The following is an 18,671-nucleotide window of genomic DNA, read 5'->3' as shown; positions in this document are numbered from 1 at the left end:
TTTTAGATTAATATGTCCGTAGTACCATCCTATGATCCAGGCCTTAGGATAGTTACATTTAGAAATAAGACTGATTTTAATATTAATTTAGAAAAAACAATTTGATAATTCTGAATAAAGTGTGTTATGTCAAAATGTCACAAATTGACCACACTTAAGTCTGGAAGGATGACTCAAGTAGTTAAGAACACTGACTGTTCATCCACAGGCCTCATGCTTAATTCCTAGCACTCACATGGCAGCTCACAGCTGTCTCTAACTCTAATTCCAGGGGATCCAGTACCCTCCTCTGGCCTCTATGGGGGTACTTGCATGTACGTGGTGCAACCATAAATGCAGGCAAACACCCATACATAAAAGTTAAAAAAACAACAAACAAAAAATCCAAACAAAGAATTGACTCCCATTAGTAAGAGTAATTGTAAATACTGTTTAATTCCAAAATTATTCATTCTTTATTTCTTGAGTTCTTTGACACCTTAAATAATGTGAGGCCTCAGTCAGTTTGATAATAGTCATGGAAGAGCAAGAGAAAAGAGAATTCTGAATGAGAAACATTTGTTAGTTACTAGACTTTCTTAGTTCAGAAATCTTACAGGGTGAAAAATACGACACACAGCATTTACAATGTGGTGCTATATAATGACTTTCTGGTCATGGATCATGCATCATGATTGTCCCATAAGATCATATTGCCTTGGGATTGGTGTGCCATTGCATACCATGATGTTTTCACAGTGGTGAACACTGGCCAGTGTGGCATTTCTCAGAACATGTGTCTCTATCATTGAGTGATACATGACTGAATTGGTATTTATTTTGTACTGCGCAGTTAGGCACTAGAGGACAAAGATTGCCCTGTCTTTATGAAACTTATGTTCTTAGATGATAGAAAAGTATTAAGTGTGTTACTGTGTTGTGTGATACAGAGTGGAAACAGGCATAGCTAACTGTGTTAGGGACTGTGCTAATTCTTAAGCTCATGTTTGAAGGTTATATATCAGGTTTTCATAAGTTTCTAATTCTTTCAGTAAGGTACTTAACCCCGTACGCATGCATACTCTGCTGTTCTAAGCCTCCAGCATTTGAGTCCATCTTAGCCAGTGCTTCTCTTAAGGGCTGATAGTGACTTCACAGAATATAAAGGGTGTGCCTTAGCCTCCTGCCCTTTGCTTTTGTCTTAGCCATCTTGTCCCAAGTTAACCACAGTGATGGGTCATTTTTATGCACTAGGAAGAAGTGAACCCATCTCATGAACCTGAGAACTTATTATGATGTTACCTTTTGTTTCCTGATTTTTCTGTTCTGTGAACAGAATTTGAGAAAAGTGGGACACGTGTGGGTGGGGGTAGAGTGGATTATTAGCAGCTGGAAAGGAGGCTGAGATGTTACTGCTCTTCCTTGATACTCTGGCTGCCATGAGATCACGGTAATGAGACAATGATAATACGCCTTTTGGTCATCCTGGCAGATACTGCCTCTCCATAGACCTAGAGACAAGTCAGAGAGTCTTGAGTATTTTACTACATGCCAGACCCCATCTGAGTGCTTTACAATAGCAAGTTATTTGAGTCTTAAGAGATCTTTGAGGGCGACTCTAATCCTACTGTATGGGTGAATAAAGCGAAACAGGATCAGTAGAAGGCAGCAGAGCCACAATCGCAGCCTAAGTGACCTGGCTTTGGGACCTGCATCTTAACCATGGATGGAGCATACTTGGAGCATGAAGTCATCAGGGTTTGCTTCTACATGTGGCATGCAGAACAGGTGCCCGTCAGCTCTCAGGCAAGGGGAGGGTGTAATCTTCACACAGTATTTTTGATTTGATGACTTATGTTCAGAATTAGGAAAAACAAATTGTTTAAAAGGATTGCTGTTTTTGGTTTTGAGAATTTTTTTTAAGTTTTAAGAATATTTTTAGATGAATCATGAATTTTAGGACATATATTTATTTTTTTCTTCAATCATAATAGACTTGAATTATAAGGCAAGCTTTAGTTACCTGCTTTTTTGTTAATCACAATCTTTTTTTTTTTTTTTTTATAGAAAGCTCATTTTGGGAGTAAAAATTCAGTTAAAAGCTTGAAAAATAAATTTACTACTTTACAAAATATTAAATTGTAAAAAATGTGACCAGCTGGGTGTAGTGATGCATACCTTTAATTCCAGTACTTGGGAGGCAGAGGCAGGCAGGTCTCTGAGTTCAAGGCCAGCCTGGTCTACAGAGTGAGTTCAACAGCGATGGCTATGTAGAGAGACCTAGACAAAACAAAACAAAGCAAATGTGAGTCAGCTGATGTATAAGGAAATAACATCTGAATTTGTTCATTCATTTTGTTGGTTTGTTTTGTTTTAACAAACCTTAAACACTCTGGAAACCATCAGTGAATGCTTGTGACACGCTCATGTGAGTTGAGTCTTGGCACCCAGGGACATCATTAAACCAGGTCGGCATCCTGTTCATGAATGGTTTCGTTAGTTTTAGAACACTAAGTCATTAGTTAGAAGTCATGCAGGCTCCCCAGGAGTGTGAATTCTGCTGAAGGCCTCAGCTGTTCTTTTCTGGAGCACCAAGGCTCAGGTGAGAAGGTGGATGTAGACAGCACTTGATTCTCAACTATAGTCAGTTTTCAGGAAGTGGAAAGGCCAAGAAGTCCTAGCAGCAGCATGTGTGGCATGCTTGCTGTATGCACCCGTTACGTGATGTATAGTCAGTGAGGTTTCGGTTACAGTCAATTATGTCTAGCTTTGAAAAGTAGCAGTGTTCAGTTAGATGCAGTATGGCTTATATGCCAGCTATCACACTGACATCTAGACTTTGATGTTCTCTCTCTCCCTACATACCGTTTACAGGGCAGTGAAGATCTTTTTCTCAGGCTGGTTCTAATCTCTACCCAGTTTGAGGCTGTGTACTCTGTTGAAGCTGAACTCTTTAATTTCTGTTACTCCAGGGGAGGTCACTTTCCATTGTTTGGGAATGCAGCTTCTCTGCATACCTCAGCAGCTAGAGATGGTCATAGTCAGCCTTTGCTTGATCCAGCCCAACACCTTTATCTCCTGGTCATTTTTAAGTTAGGTTAAGCTGGATGTGGTGGCTCATAATCATGGTATGTTTGAAGCTGAGTCAGGGTTGTGAGTTTGAGGCTAGTTTGGGCTACATGTTAAGCCTTGTTTCAGCAAAAAACAAACAAAAACTATGTAGTTCCACCCACACTTCTGAAACAAAAAGATGGCAAGATATCAAGCTGTGACCATGCTCTAGAAAAGCACCAGTAGAAAAGAGTGGGCTCTGCTGCCAGCCACAGTGGTAACACCCTGAGAACTAGCGGTGAGCTGGAATAAAGCCTAGTGCATGTCAGCTGCTAAAAGGAGATGTTAAGAGATTTGTATAATCTGTATAAGTTTGACCCATAGAAAAGAAGCTTAAAATAGTGTGAAATATAATTTGTATAATAGTTAAAATTTAATTTTTCCTGAAAAATTTTCTTAATTAAAAATAATTGTATAGATATTAGGAATATGGCATTTTATATGGAAATCATCTTCTTATTACCTTTGGAATACTTGTTAAATGAGTTCACATCTCAGCTGTATTTTCCTAAAATGACTAATAGTACCCGTGTACTACATGGATAATTTTTAAGCCAGACTCTGTTTTGCTTTTTATAAAAGTATGATAGAATGTCAGATTTATGGTTTGGTACAGTGAATAAAATAAATAGGTTCAATAGTGTGTTTCCTATTAAAATTTAGTTAGTAATTATTAAACCTCAAAAAAGTCCTTTATAGAGATTAAATAGTGTGATATAGCTGATTTTTTATTGATAATAAGATCATACTAATTATAAATATTCTGAGTCTGTGGTTCATTTTTTTACCATGATTATAGTGCAGGTTTTAAAGATAAATAGACTCTTTCTGAATACTAAATAAACTGATTAGTCTGAATTTTTCTGCAGTCGAATAACTTTCATCCCTTGCTCTTGCTTACAGTATAGTGGCCATGGTTGCCAGAGTGACTACTGATGAAGTGCTCCTCCTGTATGCTTGCCTTGCTCTCACCTAGAGTCTAGGGCCATTCCTTTCTGTGACCATTTCAGTGAGCTGCCATAGTTTTCAGTCCATGCTGTCACCTGACCCGAGCATGCGCCAAAACATCACCGTTCCTGGCTCCTGTTTGCCAAATCTGCTTTGCAAACCCTTCGTTCCTTAGCTTTTGCTTTAGCTCAAACCAAATGGAACATTTTCCAGAGTGTGGACACATGCCATTTGCTTCCTTGGTGCCCATGTCATATAAGTAGCTTTTTACACTCCTCAATACTTTGCTAAGTATAGTCCTGGCATCTCATGCACTTGTGTGGCTGTGTCAAAATGAAGGCTGCTTGTGAGCTTGCCTGAGGGGTATGAATGCTGCACTTGCGCTCAGTCAGCTCGCTCTTGCTCCTGCTCTCTTCAAGGTGTAATCAGCCACTTTTTCTTTCATGGCTTTGGTTTAACTATCTGTTGTTTTATGTTATACCCAGGTAAGTGTGATGTGCAGTAACTGTATTCTACGTGGTTACACATACCTCAAGGGAACTGTTAATATTTCTCCATTTGAACATGCTGGGCATTTCTAAACAAATACATTTCAAGCTTAAAATAACTAGCTCCCTTCATTTCATTATTTTTAAAATGGTGTTGTAGATTGCTGCCTATAAAACCCTTTTTTAAAAACAGGGAATCTACCATGTGTTACTCATGGTACAGATAAGGTGAGTCTACTGTGAGAAAACTGTTTTTTACATAGCATACGATAATTGCCTTAGAAAATAGTCCAAACTTCTATAGTAATTCAAAAAGTAAATAGCAAATTCCATTCATGAGTTTGAGAAAAGTTTGACTTATTTGATAAGTGTTTTAGCAAAACAATTATTTTCTAGACAAAATTATTTCTATTTGTGATACTTACTTTCTTAGAAATAGAAATAATTTGATAGATGAGAACACTACATAGGTGATAGTTTGTTCTCTGCTATAATTTCCTTTTGGAAAAAGATAAGGCTACATGGATATTTAAATTGGCATACAAGCACACATGTCTAGCCAGGCGTAATCCTAGCACTGGGGAGGCTGAGATAGGAGAATTGCAGCAAGTTCCAGCAGTTTGATTTCTATAGTGAATTTGAGGCTACTTAGGCAAGTCCTATCTCAAACAAAGCAAACACCAAGCAGGCCTGCGTCTCTTGCTTGCTGATGTGAGTACAGACTCTCAGTGTTTTCATTTCAGCCAGGAATGTGAGAACAGGTTTGTAATGGCTGGAGATGCAGATGGCCACCTGGACGTTTCTGTGGCTCTCAGGGCATAGTCTGGGACGGGGGCCGTCTGCTCTTTCTTCTTTCCTTTATCTTGTCCTTTCATCTTCCCCAGTTTCCTCAAGTCTGTGCTTTTTCCTTTTCCTCTGAAGGGAATTTTTAGGGTAGCTCTGTCTCTAACCCCAGACTTAATGAAGAGCTGGCTGACATTTACCTCCTCATCTCTCCCCTTGCTGTTCCTTCCTTGTGGAGGAGACACACTCATCACAGGGATGTGAGTTCTAATACACTTCTTAACCTTTCCTTCCTTCCTTTCTTCTCTACTCTACCAGTGAGTATACTTCCACTTCATATATTCTGAAAAGCTCTGCTGAGAATTAGATGTAACTGCTTTGTAAAAACAGAAAGTGGTATTTGCTTGGTTTTCTGTGCTAGTAGCACCTTTTGTATACAGTTGTACAGTGAGAGCTTAGCGTTGTACTCTAGTTAAGCTTCCAGAGTCCTCCCACATGGGTGGTGACCACACAAAGAAACAGTCAGGATACACTAGTTGTTATAGTCCACTTTTGAGTCTCACACCTTTGCCCGTGGAGACTGAGTTTCACTTGCAGTGCTTACTCACTTGCAAAATGCAGGTGATTAAGAAGCATCTGGCCACTCCTCCATCCATACTGCCCCATTACAAGGGATGTTAGAATTCCCTGTGACTGGGGTGAACCCAGTGCCTCTACATGCTGGCCGTACGACTTAGCTTATCCCTAGTCCCTAAGTAGTCTTTGTTACGGTAGAGACAGAAACTCTAGTTGTTGACCAGGCTAGTTTTAAACTCATGGGTCCAGCTTCCCAAATAGCCACAACTTCAGGCACAGCTCACCATGCCCATCATCTACTTTTGAAGTTATAGGCCATGTATGGAGTTTATTATTATGTGTTTGAAATTTTCCCTTCCCTTATCAACCAAATTATTTGTGTTAACCTTTTAAATGTACTTTCTTTTTCTACCCCCCCCCCCTCAATTTTTTTTCTTTTTAGATTAGCTTGTCCTTTTATACCCTTTTGCTCGGCCCTAGGACTTACATCTTTATCAAAGAATGGCAAATAAAGTTTTTAGACCATTTATAAATATTGGTGAATCTCTACCTTGGGAAGAACTCAGAATGTAGTGAATTATAAAAGTAGGTGATAGAATATGAAATCATAATTTTAATCAGATTTATGGATAGTATATGTAAGTTATTCATTCAGTGAGATGAGACACAACGTATCCTCTCAGTTTATTATCTGAGCTGGTGTGGTGGCACATGCCTGTGACCCTAGCATTCAGAAGGTGGAGGCAGAAGAATCAGATCAAGGTTATCCTCAGCTACTTAGTGAGTTTGAATCCAGCCTGAGCTATATGAGATGCTGTCCCCAAAATCAGTCAAACAAATAAACCAGATTGAAATCTGGAAAGTTGACTCTCATTTTTAAGTTCCAGCTCTTAAAATATATGCCGTTATACTAAAATGCATGCCCTGCAAGTGTCCCTTGAAGTAGTAAAGCTAGTAGAGCAGAGTGGGCTGTCCTAGCAGTCAAGTTGCAGAGCTCCATCTTGATTCTTGTGTGAAATCAGCACTTTCACAAAGGGGAAGTGTAAAGTATGGGGCGGTACTTCCTCTCCAGAGTCAGGCTTACTGCAGACATGTCCTGTTGATGTATAATGTGCTGTGGGGTAGTCAATTGACTTAAACTTTATTTTTCAGATGAACCAGAAACTCGAGATGCATGGTGGGCAGAAATCAGACAAGAGATAAAGTCACATGCTAAAGCCTTAGGCTGCCATGCTGTAGTGGGCTACAGCGAGTCAACTAGCATCTGGTAAATCTCTGCTTGGATTTCCTGACACTGTGATTGGCTTATCTTGTGAGCGGGAAGAGATGTGCTGCATGTCTGAGAAGAGGAGCACAGTTGGGGGGCCAGCTGGGCCTTGAGTGTATCCAATAAGGTTCTAGGTGCCTCCTGCACACCTGATCTCTGTAAACTCGAGAGCCTTGGCTTACCTGTTAAAATGATGAGGATACAAACTGTGTACTGAGCTTTGAAGGGTCATACGAGTGTATAACTGGCACACCTACTTAGTAGTCCTTGGCCTGTGGCACTTCAGTTGCTGATTCTGCTGACTCCTTCCAGTGGGACATTTGGAGGGAGCTCTAGGTGTTTTGTAAATGAATTGCCAACTGTCTCTAGTTAGTCTTCAGGCAGCCTTAATTCCAGCCCTTGGGAGGTAGAGGTCTCTCAGTGAGTTTGAGGCCAGCCTGGGCAGCATAGTGAATTCCAGGCCAGCCAAGAGCTACATAGACCTTCTATAAAGAAAAAAGCAAAGCCACTGTGCTTTCATTCATAAGCTGGAACGGGATACTTTCTTGCTAGTGAAACACTCCTACCTAACTGCTAAGTTTTTGGGTTCTTTTCTTCCTACCTTTCACCCATGCTCTCTGCTGATGGCTTCCTGTCTCCAGTTGTCCTGCCCTGGTCATGTGTCGACTCTCCCTCCTTGCAGCTAGAATCAGCCTTTCTTGTTGTTAAGTCTTCCATTGCCACTTTTGAGTATGTTTTAGACTTGTTGATGGATCCATCGAAACCATTTAAAAAATTTGAAATTACGAAATTTTACTCTCATATTAGAACCTAATGTTTTCCCACCATTACCACTTGCTCCTTTATACTCAGTTTTGACCCTGTTGTCTTAGGCACATATATTTTTCTTAGGTTTTGGTTATTTTATCGTCCTTGAAGCCCATCTTCATGCTCTTCTAGAAAGTTGATAATTGTGGTAATTAAGAGCCATTTGACCCTGTGCTGTCTTACTTCACTCTGCTTTGCATAGTTCTTACTACCAGACACTCTGCTCGTGTGTTGATCATTACTGTCAGAGAAAAGTCAGTAACTTGCAGTAAATATGAATATTACTAAGCCATGCTGTCTATTATTTTGTGTTTTTTGCTGTTTCAGGCCACAATTCTACCTTTAAACCTTTCTATTACCACAGAGTAGATTTTTTTTTTTCTTTTTTAAGATTTATTTCTTTATGTGTAGGAATGTTATGTCTGCATGCATGTATATATATACTATGTGTGTGCCTGTTGGATGCCCTGGAACAGGAGTTATAGGTGATTGTGAACTACCCTTTGGGTACTAGGGATCATATCTGGGTCCTCTGCAAGAGCACCAAGTGCTCTTAACTACTGAGCTATCTCTCCAGCCTCTGTAGTAGGTTTTCTGCTGTTGCTAACTACCGACTTAGTGTAACTGCTCCATCTTGCTCCCTGGTAGGAAGTGCTACCTTGTTTAGTGCCATATGCTTTTATGTCTGAAGGATTTGATAGTTAAGGCATGATTTTTGCCATGAAATTTACATTCTGTTGGAGAAGTAAGTTTTATTGTTGAGATATCCCAGGATGCTTCAGGATCCCAGAGGACCAGAAGTCTGAAATAGGGTGGGAAAGTTAGTGGAAATGGGATATGAGTGTACTGTCATTTAAAAGTGTCAATGATGACTGACACTTGCACTAAGCTATGAAGAATGAACATGAATGACATAAATGCTTGTGTGGATTCTGGAGAGCACACGTGTACATGGAGCATGCTGGAGGAAAGATTCAGAGTAGCTGAAGACCATCCTGGTGAATTTTGCTGTGGGTGATACCACTCAGCAGTTACATCTGTTATTGCCTAATTTTTTTTGCTTTTAAGACAGGCAATTTGTAATGAAGAATTTAAAAGAAATCCTTTTAAAATAAGTTTTCTATCATTCATGTGTATACACATACACACACACACACATATACCCACACAAATATACGAATGATACACTTTGTTTCATTTAATATATTTTGGGTACTGTTTTAGATACTTTTGTGATTCTAATTCAGATGAAACTATAGCACTATAGATAATTTTCATAGTTGTGCTTTCAGAATAATTTTAATAAAGCTTTAGAGAGTAACACAGTTTGGTAGCTTATTACTAGATTACAGTATGAACTATTTAATCTTTCAGGAAGCTATTACTGTTAATTTATCTTTTTCAGCTTCTAATTTGCAGCAGTTTTTGCCCTTTGCATTTGATATGTGCTTTGCTTATGTTTTTGCCCTGGGTTTAGGGGTGTAGTCTTCAGATACTATCTAACATATGGACTCAATTCGTCACTCTTGATATTTAGCATTTTCTGAAGGTTTATTGTTAGGAATGTTAACCTGTGTTTCTCTTTTCTAGTGAAGAAGTCTGTATTTTATCGGCATCTGGCACGGCAGCTGTACTGAACCCACGGTTTCTGCAGGAAGGCACTGTGGAGGGCTCTTTGGATCAGAGGTTGTCACCACTTCTTTCCTAAGCAGAAGGGAGAGGTTGACTCTTCAAAGTCTTAGCCTGGGAGAATTTTCTGTGTAATTGGCTGTTAGTTGGGGAGTGTCATAGCCAGTACCAGGCACTTAGTAATAGATGTGCAGGAGTCTGCCCTTGTAGCTAGCCTGCAGATAACTACACAGAGACTTCTTATTAATTATAAAAGCTCAGCCTATAGCTTCGCTTGTTTCTAACTAGCTTTTATAACTTTAATTAACCCATTTATATTAATCTACATTCTATCATATGGCATTACCTCTCTTCCGTCTTACACCTCCTGTTTCCTCTCCTGGTGTCTCTTCCCTTCTTCTTCCCAGAGTCCTTACTGTCCCTGGAAGTCCCACCTCACTTCTTCCTAGTTTTTGGCCATTCAGCTTTTTTTTACACCAATCACAGAAATACATTTTCACACGGTGCACAAATACCCCACAACATTCTGCCTTGCACATCGTCTTTGGTGTCTGGATGAAGTCCAGGTGGGACTAACAGCAGAAGGATTGCAAGGATACACTTTTAATTACTTTTAATTACTTTTACTCTTTTTGTCTCAGCCTCACAAACAACTCATTTTCATAAATTCCTCCTTCACAAAACAAGAAAAGCACTTACTACATTGTGCTAAACTGCTTAAAAGCTTCATGAAAAATAACTTTAATACATGTGAAATGGAAAATGAAAGTGTTAGGTAAGATTAGCTTACTTTTAACTTACTGAATTATTGTAACCTTTAAACTGTTAGTGTCAATGAATGTAAAAACAGATGAAACTATCCAATGTGTATGTAAATAAATATATTTAAATATATTAGAATTATTAGCTTAATATTGGCATCTACTTTGATAAAAAATAACTATTATATAAATTAAGGAAAAAATATGAAAGTCCTCTATGTTCCAATTAAGTATAACTTTGCAAGAGGATATAATGTAGAATGATATGCTAGCATTGGTAAAGAAGAGGACCTTAGTTATTGCCTTTTGAGTGGATACCGGCCATTCTATATGCTAGAGCCTTCTAAGTAGGGGACATTGTCCAGAAATTGGACTATACTACTGAGTGATTTGCCTGATGCACAGTGTAGCTCCTGGGCTGAGGAATGGACCAGGACGTATGCTTGCTGGGCAGGCTACAGTCCACTGTGCCTCAGGGATACCTCCATCTGACTGCACTCTTGAGTAAGGCAGAAGATGACCGGTGGTTGAATTTGGGATTTTGTTATGTTCAGCAAAGGCTTTGCCACTGAGCTACATCCTCAGTGTCTTCGAAACCTAATTTGATAAGTATTCCAAAACGTCCTTGGTATTTGTTTTGTGGTTTAGAAGGGTAGAGCAAGTTCTAATAAAATATTTTCAAAACATCTAGTGTGTGTGTGTGTGTGTGTGTGTGTGTGTGTGTGTGTGTGTGTGTGTGCGCGCACACATGCCATGCCATGTGGGTAGTAGTCAGAGGACAGCTTGTATGTGTTATGAGCTCTTTCTTTCCACCGTGTGGGTTCCAGGGATCGAACTCAAGTGGACAGACTTGGTGACAACTCCCTTTACTGCTGACTACTCTAACCAGATCCCCTTCACAACCATGGGATTATTAGTGCATACTAGACATAATTTGGAGAATATCAGAGTAGAAAGAAAAATGATCCCCTTAATCTCAGTATTCAGAGAACGTTCTTTCTGTACTTTTTGTGTTTCAAATGTTTCTATAAATTGTACTGCTCTCATTTTTGTGATTGGTGATTTTGCTGTAGATACTCAAATCTGTGCAGAGTGCTTAATTAAAAACGGTTCCACTTAAGTCATCCTCCTGTGTTCAAATAAATAAATGTTAATTAAAAAAAGAGGTCAGTTGTGGCTTAGCAGGCTAGTGTGGTATCCCAGCTGATTGAGGTTAAATAGACTTGCATTTGCATCTGTCAGGAGATTAAGTTTGCAGGGTAGGTATACTTAGTTGTGGCTTTCTTAATTTTCCAAGAAAACCCCCAAAACATTTCAAAATAGTCACTCCAGTTTTATAGAAGAGGCTGTGATAGGTTAAGTAACTGGTGTGGAGTCATACTGTTTCTGAACCACTTGTAATGAATGGGGTGGTTGTGGGTTTGTTATATGCATGTCATATGAAGTAGGTCTTTTGGCCTTCTAGGAATGTTAAAATAGTTACTAGAAATAAAAAATCTTAGTGTATACCTTTTTCTAACACTGTTTTTTCTTTTCAAACACTTTTGTTGTTAAAAATTTCCCATAATTCTTATGTTTTCTTCCTCGGTAATTTTGTACATATATTTAGTGTATTTTGGTCATTTTGTCCTCCATTACCATCTCTCATCACCCTTTTCCCACTGGAACACCTCTTCTCCCCAAGAGGTCCCCTCTGCTTCATGTCTTTTGGTGTCCCAGTGAATTTAATTAGGGTTGCTTCTAGGCACGTGGGTTGGTAGTTACTTACTGGAGCACGGACGACATACCAATGACCACTCCACAGAAGACAGTTCTTCCTCTCTCAGCAGCCATTCACTATCTACATATCAGTAGCCTCAAACAGGAGTGGGTCTCAGGGTCCTCCCTCATGCATGATGGGATGTTAGTGTCCCTATTTTGTGCAGATCTTGTGTAGGTAACTACAGTGGCTGTGTGTTCATGAGTAAATGGTCGTGTCATTTTACAGAAGACAGTGTTTCACAGAACTCCTCCCCAGCCTCCTGTGTTTGTAACATTCTTTCCGCCCTTCCTTCTGCAATGTTCCCTGACCACAGTGGGGGTTATACAGATGTTTTGTTTAGGGCTGAGCTACATTGAGACACTTATTCTCAGCACTTTTAATACATATGAGTCTCTTCATTAACCACTACCCACAGCGGATAGAAGCTTCTCTGAATGAGGCTAAGATCAGTATTAGTTTATGGATATAAATGTAAGTGTTTAGAAGGCAGTTTGACATCATGTCCATTTAGCAAGACAACAGTAGGAACAGTAGGTTTCTCAGTTGGGTCTGTGACCTCTTCAGCCATGGGCTCCTGACTAGTACTAGGTATGAGTTCTCTCTTATGGAATGGGCTTCAAATCCAATCAGAAAGCAGTTGGTTACTAACTGTAGTCATGCCACAATTGTACCACATTTTGCCTGACATTTTGGTGTTGTAATTCACAGGCTCCACTACTGAGTAACACTTTTCTCCAGAAGCCTGAATATCACTTAGTACTCTGTGAGCTGGTTAGCAGGGTGGGTGAAGGTTTGCAGGTTTGCAGGTCAGTTCTAGCTTGTTATCTGTGCGTCCTCAACCAAAGCATATGGTGTCTTCAATAGTATCTTACCATTTGGTTCCCATGGGCAACCAAGAGTTGTTATTCTTTGTTTGGTGTGTGTGTGTGTGTGTGTGTGTGTGTGTGTGTGTGTGTGTGTGTGTGTGTTTTAGTATTTACTAATGATTAGGGAAATGCTATGCTTGCTCCTTCTGTTTTATGATATTCACTCCTCTAATTTTTGCATCAAAAGTCATCTCTGTTGCATTATGGCAAATGAGCAAACAGGATTAGTATAACATGATTCCTTTTTCCTTAGAGGACTAGTAATAGCTCTGATTTCATGGTTGCTAGCATTTTGTCACAGCCGTATTCCCATTGCTCTGGTATAAGTTGTATGGGTTTATACACAGATACTATGTATGTAATATATACTGTTTAAATGTCATAGATATTTTAGAAATGCTCTATGACACTTACTTGCTATTCTTTTTTTAAAGGATGACTAGGTATTGGATCTTGAATAGAGTACCTAATTATTTTCTAAATGTATTTACATAGGATTGAAGAAAATTTGCCTGTGGGCTGTGGATTCTGCCATATACCATATGATGAACTAAACATGCCGTTTCCAGCTCATCTCACATATTGTTACAACTGCAGGAAACAAAAAGTCCCTGATGTTCTCTTTACAACTATAGACCTGCCCACTGATGCAGTTGTTGTTGGAAAAGGTTGTCTTATTCAGGCAAGGTATGTTTGTGAAAACTGTCTGATATCTCTGAAAAACCATGAGGTACATAGTCATAAACCCATTGTACGATACCTATTGTATCTGACATGTTTGATCCTGGACCAACTGGGCAATTCTATTTGAACTTTGTCTTTAGCACTTATACAGCTGACAAAAAAAGCACTCTCTATAACACTCAAGAACTTCTTTAATGTTTTAATTGTGTGGTTGGTTGTTTTTGCTTTTTGTTCTTCTGGCTCTTTAGCTCTTTTGGTTTGCTGGGGGCCCACCACGCAGCCCCCAAGTAAATATACATGGAGGCTTATTCTTAATTATAAATGCCTGGCCTTAGCTTGGCTTGTTTTAGCAAGCTTTTAACTTAAATTAACCTATCTACCTTTTGCCTCTGGGCCTTTTCCTATTCTTCTGTAAATCTTGCTTTCACCCTTACTCTCTGGCTGGTTGGGTGGCTGGGTGGCTGGCCCCTGATTCCTTTGTTTGTTCTCTTGTTCTTTCTTCTTTCTTCCAGATTTCTCCTCTATTTATTCTCTCTGCCTGTGAGCCCTGCCTGTCTTTTCTCCTGCCTCACTATTGTTCAGGTCTTTATTAGATCACCAGGTGTTTTAACAGGCAAAGAAACACAGCGTTACAAAATTAAACAAATGCAACATAAAAGAATGCAACACATCTTTGCATCATTAAACAAATGTTCCACAATACAAACAAATGCAATACATCTTAAAATAATATTCTACAATTCTGTTGTACAAGCTTTTATTATATGCATGCATTAACTTGTCTACTGGCTTGGAATGTGGCTAAACATCAACTGCTTTAGAGACCTCTGATATGTTTTGGAACTAATTGTTTAGTTTTTTGTTTTTTGTTTTTTTGTTTTTTTTTTAAAATTGTGTTCCATACTGTGTCTTTCATGTGGCACTCAGCTGTTCAGCATTAGAGTAGGATATCCTACAGTGTGACACACGTGCAGCAAAGAGCTTTAAGTGTTGTTAAGGTTTCCTAGTGGCTGTGTCCAGCAGGACTGCATGGGAGGTTGATTGGACCATGGGCCCAGGTACCAGGTGTTTGTAAGGGTCTAACTAGCAAGGGGGAGGATTTTTGCTCCACCCCTTGGTATTGTTATAAATAGACCTTTGGAATAAAGTTCTGGGCTCGTGGATAAGGATCCAGGCCCACCTGAGTCTATCCTGTGTTTTCTCTGTGTTTCTCCCTCTCTATTTCTGACTAAGTCTCTTATCCCTCATTCCTCAAGAGTTCCTGGTAAATAAGTGTGGGAGCTGGTCCACCACAAAGTGTCTAGGTTACCAACAGCTGCCAGGATCCCTGGTCGCTTGAGTGTTTCTGTCCTCACCTTGAAACTTCAGCAGTAGTGAAACACTTGGTCCTTTTTTTTCCTTGAGACTCCTTTGATTTCACAGTGTCACACTGAGTCTTTATCTGAACATAGTGAATGCTCTTCAGTCTATTGACTCATCCTAATGGGAACCATGGGTTTGGAACTTCTGTCAACTTATAGGTATGTGTGCTATGTTTATGCCTGTGAGTACATATTTATAAATCCAGTGTAAACGTGCTTCTGAGCTTCAGAGCTACAGAGCTCTCTACTTCACACCCTAATATGATGAGAGATATGTGTCTCACATTGTTCTAGTTGAACTGATGGTCCCCCACTTCCTGCTCATCTCTGTAAGTAAACAGTACCCCATTCATGTCCAGGGAATTGTTGATATTGTCCTCTTAACTTTCGCACATCAGCTTAATTCCAATGTTACATTGAGTTTTGTTCTAAGATGTTGCTGGTTCTGCAGCTGGGGTCTTGCTGTCTCTGTTCCCTGGGACGGGGTGGGTGGGGTGGGTGTGGGTGGTGGGTAGATGCAGAGTCAACGACACAGACTCTGGGAGGTTGTAAGCAAGCTCTCATTTATTTAAACAAAGGGCGGAGGTTTATATCTGTGGATTTTTGGTGGGCTCTGCACCTAGCTACTGTGGTGTTTCTTGGTTGGCTCTGGGGCTGCACATCATTACCTTCCAGTTTGGAGTTTATGGGTCAGGTTTCCTCTGACCAGAGTGCTTTCTGTGCAAATGTCACAGCTCTTTCTTTGCTTAAGCTATGACCCAGTACTTTCAGCCTTACCTACCTCATAAAGATATGTTTCTATTCTATTTGGTGTTTTTCCTCTTCTATCTTCTGCTTCCCTCTAGGATTATCTCCCTCTCCTCTAAGCATATGTCCTTTAGTATTTTTTGATGATCTGTAGGTGATGAATGTTTGTTTTTGTTTGTCTGAAAATGTGTTTACTTTTATGTTGCAAGTGTTTCCTAGAACAGTGCCTTTATCAATGTCTTCTGGCTGTCATTATTGTTGTTTATGAGTGATGTGTTGATCTAAGTATGGTCTTTTTTTTTTTTTTTTTTTGAGACAGGGTTTCTCTGTATAGCTTTGCGCCTTTCCTGGATCTCACTCTGTAGATCAGGCTGGCCTTGAACTCAAAAAGATCCACCTGCCTCTGCCTCCAGAGTGCTGGGATTAAAGGCGTGCACCACCACCGCCCAGCCCTAAGTATGGTCCTTTTAAAGGCTTTCTGTTACATAATAGATGCTCAAGTAACTTGTGTGCATAACCTACTCTTCCTCTCAGCTATTCATCTATCCCTATTACACACAGTTATGGAACCTAAGATTTTTAAAAATTTTATGTGTGTGGGTGTTTTGCCTGCCTGCATAGAGATAATGCATGCACACCAGGTGCATATCTGGTACCTTCAGAGACCAGAAGAGGGCATCAGATTCCTTAGAACTGGAGTTTGAGATGGTTGTGAGCTGCTATGTGGGCACGTGGACTTGAAATCTGGTCTTCTGGAACAGCAGCCAATGTTCTTAACTGCTGAGCCATCTTTCCAGCCCTGGAACTTAAGATTTTTAATTGTATAGTGGTTCTGCTCATTAATTATTTTAATTCTCGAGATTCTGGGATTTTTAAATTTCTATGTAATTGAACTACAACTTTCAGTAAAGACACACCGAGTGACAAAAATGGCAAAGCAACAGATTACAGTAGAGCAAATACGTTTCAGACTAGTGTTTTACTGAGCATGCTTTTTTTTTTTTTCTGTTTCTTATTGGTGCTGGAGATTGGACCTTAGACATCAAAAATCTAAAGAAGTCTTCCACTGAATCAGATCCCCATCTGGACATTTCTTAGAATGGTACCAGTAATACTATGCGCTGACAGAATTATTCTCCTTTGTAGGTTATGTCGCTTAAAAAAAAAAGCCCAGGCAGAAGCCAATGCCACAGCTATCAGTAATCTCCTGCCATTTATGGAGTATGAAGTTCACACTCAATTGATGAACAAGCTCAAACTCAAAGGAATGAATGCTTTGTTTGGACTAAGAATTCAGATCACAGTGGGTGAAAACATGTTGATGGGCTTAGCGGTGAGTTGAGAAGCTTTTGCTTGGCTTTTCTCAGTTCTGTAGCTGTAGAGTCTGTTGTGTGGAATTCAGAGGATTATATAAAGAATAGCATAGCCAGATGTGGTCGTGTATCCTTATAGTCCAAGAAACAGCATAGCCAGATGTGGTCGTGCATCCTCATAGTCGAAGAAACAGCATAGCCAGATGTGGTCGTGCATCCTCATAGTCGAAGAAACAGCATAGCCAGATGTGGTAGTGCATCCTCATAGTCCAAGAAACAGCATAGCCAGATGTGGTCATGTATCCTTATAATCCAAGAAACAGTATTGCCAGATGTGGTCATGCATTCTTATAGTCACGTGGGCATCTGAGGCAGGGATCAGGAGATCAAGGCCTGCCTGGGCCACATAGCAAGGCCCTGTCTCAGAAGAATAAGTAAACAAAAGTAGACTTAGCTAAAGAAACAGACATCCAGCCTTTAATAGTTGGAGACACTTTAGGTAGTGAGTCTGGTGACTGGCTTTTATGTGGTTTTAAGGAAATGTGATCAGTCTAAAAGTTATTAGTCCTAGTTTATTGAGTTGAAACCAATGATCTAAACTTTTATTAAATTTTCATATTTTGGGCTGTTGACATTTACAAGATTTTCATCTGTGTTTGCAGCTTTCAAATTTTAATTCTTCATGCCATACTTTAAAGACATATAGAAGTATTTAACTTATAAAATCTATGGATATTCTAGACTTTTCTCTATAAAAATTTATAGTTAAGATGCAAAATTATTTCCTATTTTTTATTTCCTATTAGCACAAGTATGAAAATTTTATTTAATTTTTTATTTTTATTTTATTATTATTATTATTTATTTATTTTTATTTTTTGGTTTTTTGAGACAGGGATTCTCTGTGTAGCTTTACACCTTTTTGTCTTTTTTTTTTTTTTTTTTTTTCTCCAGAGTGGAGGACTGAACCCAGGACCTTGCACTTGCTAGGCAAGTGCTCTACCACTGAGCTAAATCCCCAATCCCGCGCCTTTTTTCTGGAACTCACTTGGTAGCCCAGGCTGGCCTCGAACTCAGAGAGATTCACCTGGCTCTGCCTCCCAAGTGCTGAGATTAAAGGTGTGCGCCACCACCACCCGGCTAATTGTTTAAATTTTGAGGAGAGTTCACCACCTGCCATTTTCTGGCTGCTGTACTGTGTGCACCCAAGTTGCATGATCCAAAAGCTAGCTTCTGTAATGGCTGACATAGGAGCACCTGCTGGGTGTCACTTAAGAGGAGAAGACAGTGTTGCCACAGGCTGGCATTCCAGAGTGACAGGGTCCTAGGTACTGTCAGTGGTTTCAAACCCAGGCCCATCTGGTTCTGCAATTCAAGGCTGTTGTGTGTCATCAGTCAGAGAATGGAGCAGAAGTAGTTAGGTGATATTAAGGCTTGGCAGGGCTCCTTGGTGGTGGATATGAGGAGCTAAGTTATGGCTATGCTGATTACGTTCTGGAAGAGTACTGCCTAGAACCAGTTTCAGATGATGTGTAGACGTCATTATAAAATGTCGAAAAATTGACAGTTGATAGATTAAATATACAAAT

At 39.7% G+C, this 18,671-nt stretch overlaps 1 protein-coding gene across 24 annotated transcripts in view; it reads left to right on the top strand.

Annotated features, from left to right (window-relative positions):
• C2cd5 (C2 calcium dependent domain containing 5) overlaps window positions 1-18,671 on the top strand; it is a 95,888-nt gene that overhangs the window by 44,681 nt on the left and 32,536 nt on the right. For all 24 annotated transcript variants that reach the window (XM_036180646.1, XM_036180644.1, XM_036180639.1 and 21 more), the window contains 4 exons: window positions 7,038-7,152; window positions 9,550-9,645; window positions 13,473-13,664; window positions 16,916-17,102. In XM_036180646.1, the coding sequence (XP_036036539.1) occupies window positions 7,038-7,152; window positions 9,550-9,645; window positions 13,473-13,664; window positions 16,916-17,102 (590 nt within the window). The remainder of the gene's footprint in view (window positions 1-7,037; window positions 7,153-9,549; window positions 9,646-13,472; window positions 13,665-16,915; window positions 17,103-18,671) is intronic.

This window comes from Onychomys torridus, chromosome 3 (assembly GCF_903995425.1).
Source record: "Onychomys torridus chromosome 3, mOncTor1.1, whole genome shotgun sequence".
NCBI lineage: Eukaryota > Metazoa > Chordata > Mammalia > Rodentia > Cricetidae > Onychomys > Onychomys torridus.
The sequence above is the reverse complement of the archived record's forward strand: the minus strand, read 5'-3'. Positions and strand labels throughout refer to the sequence as shown.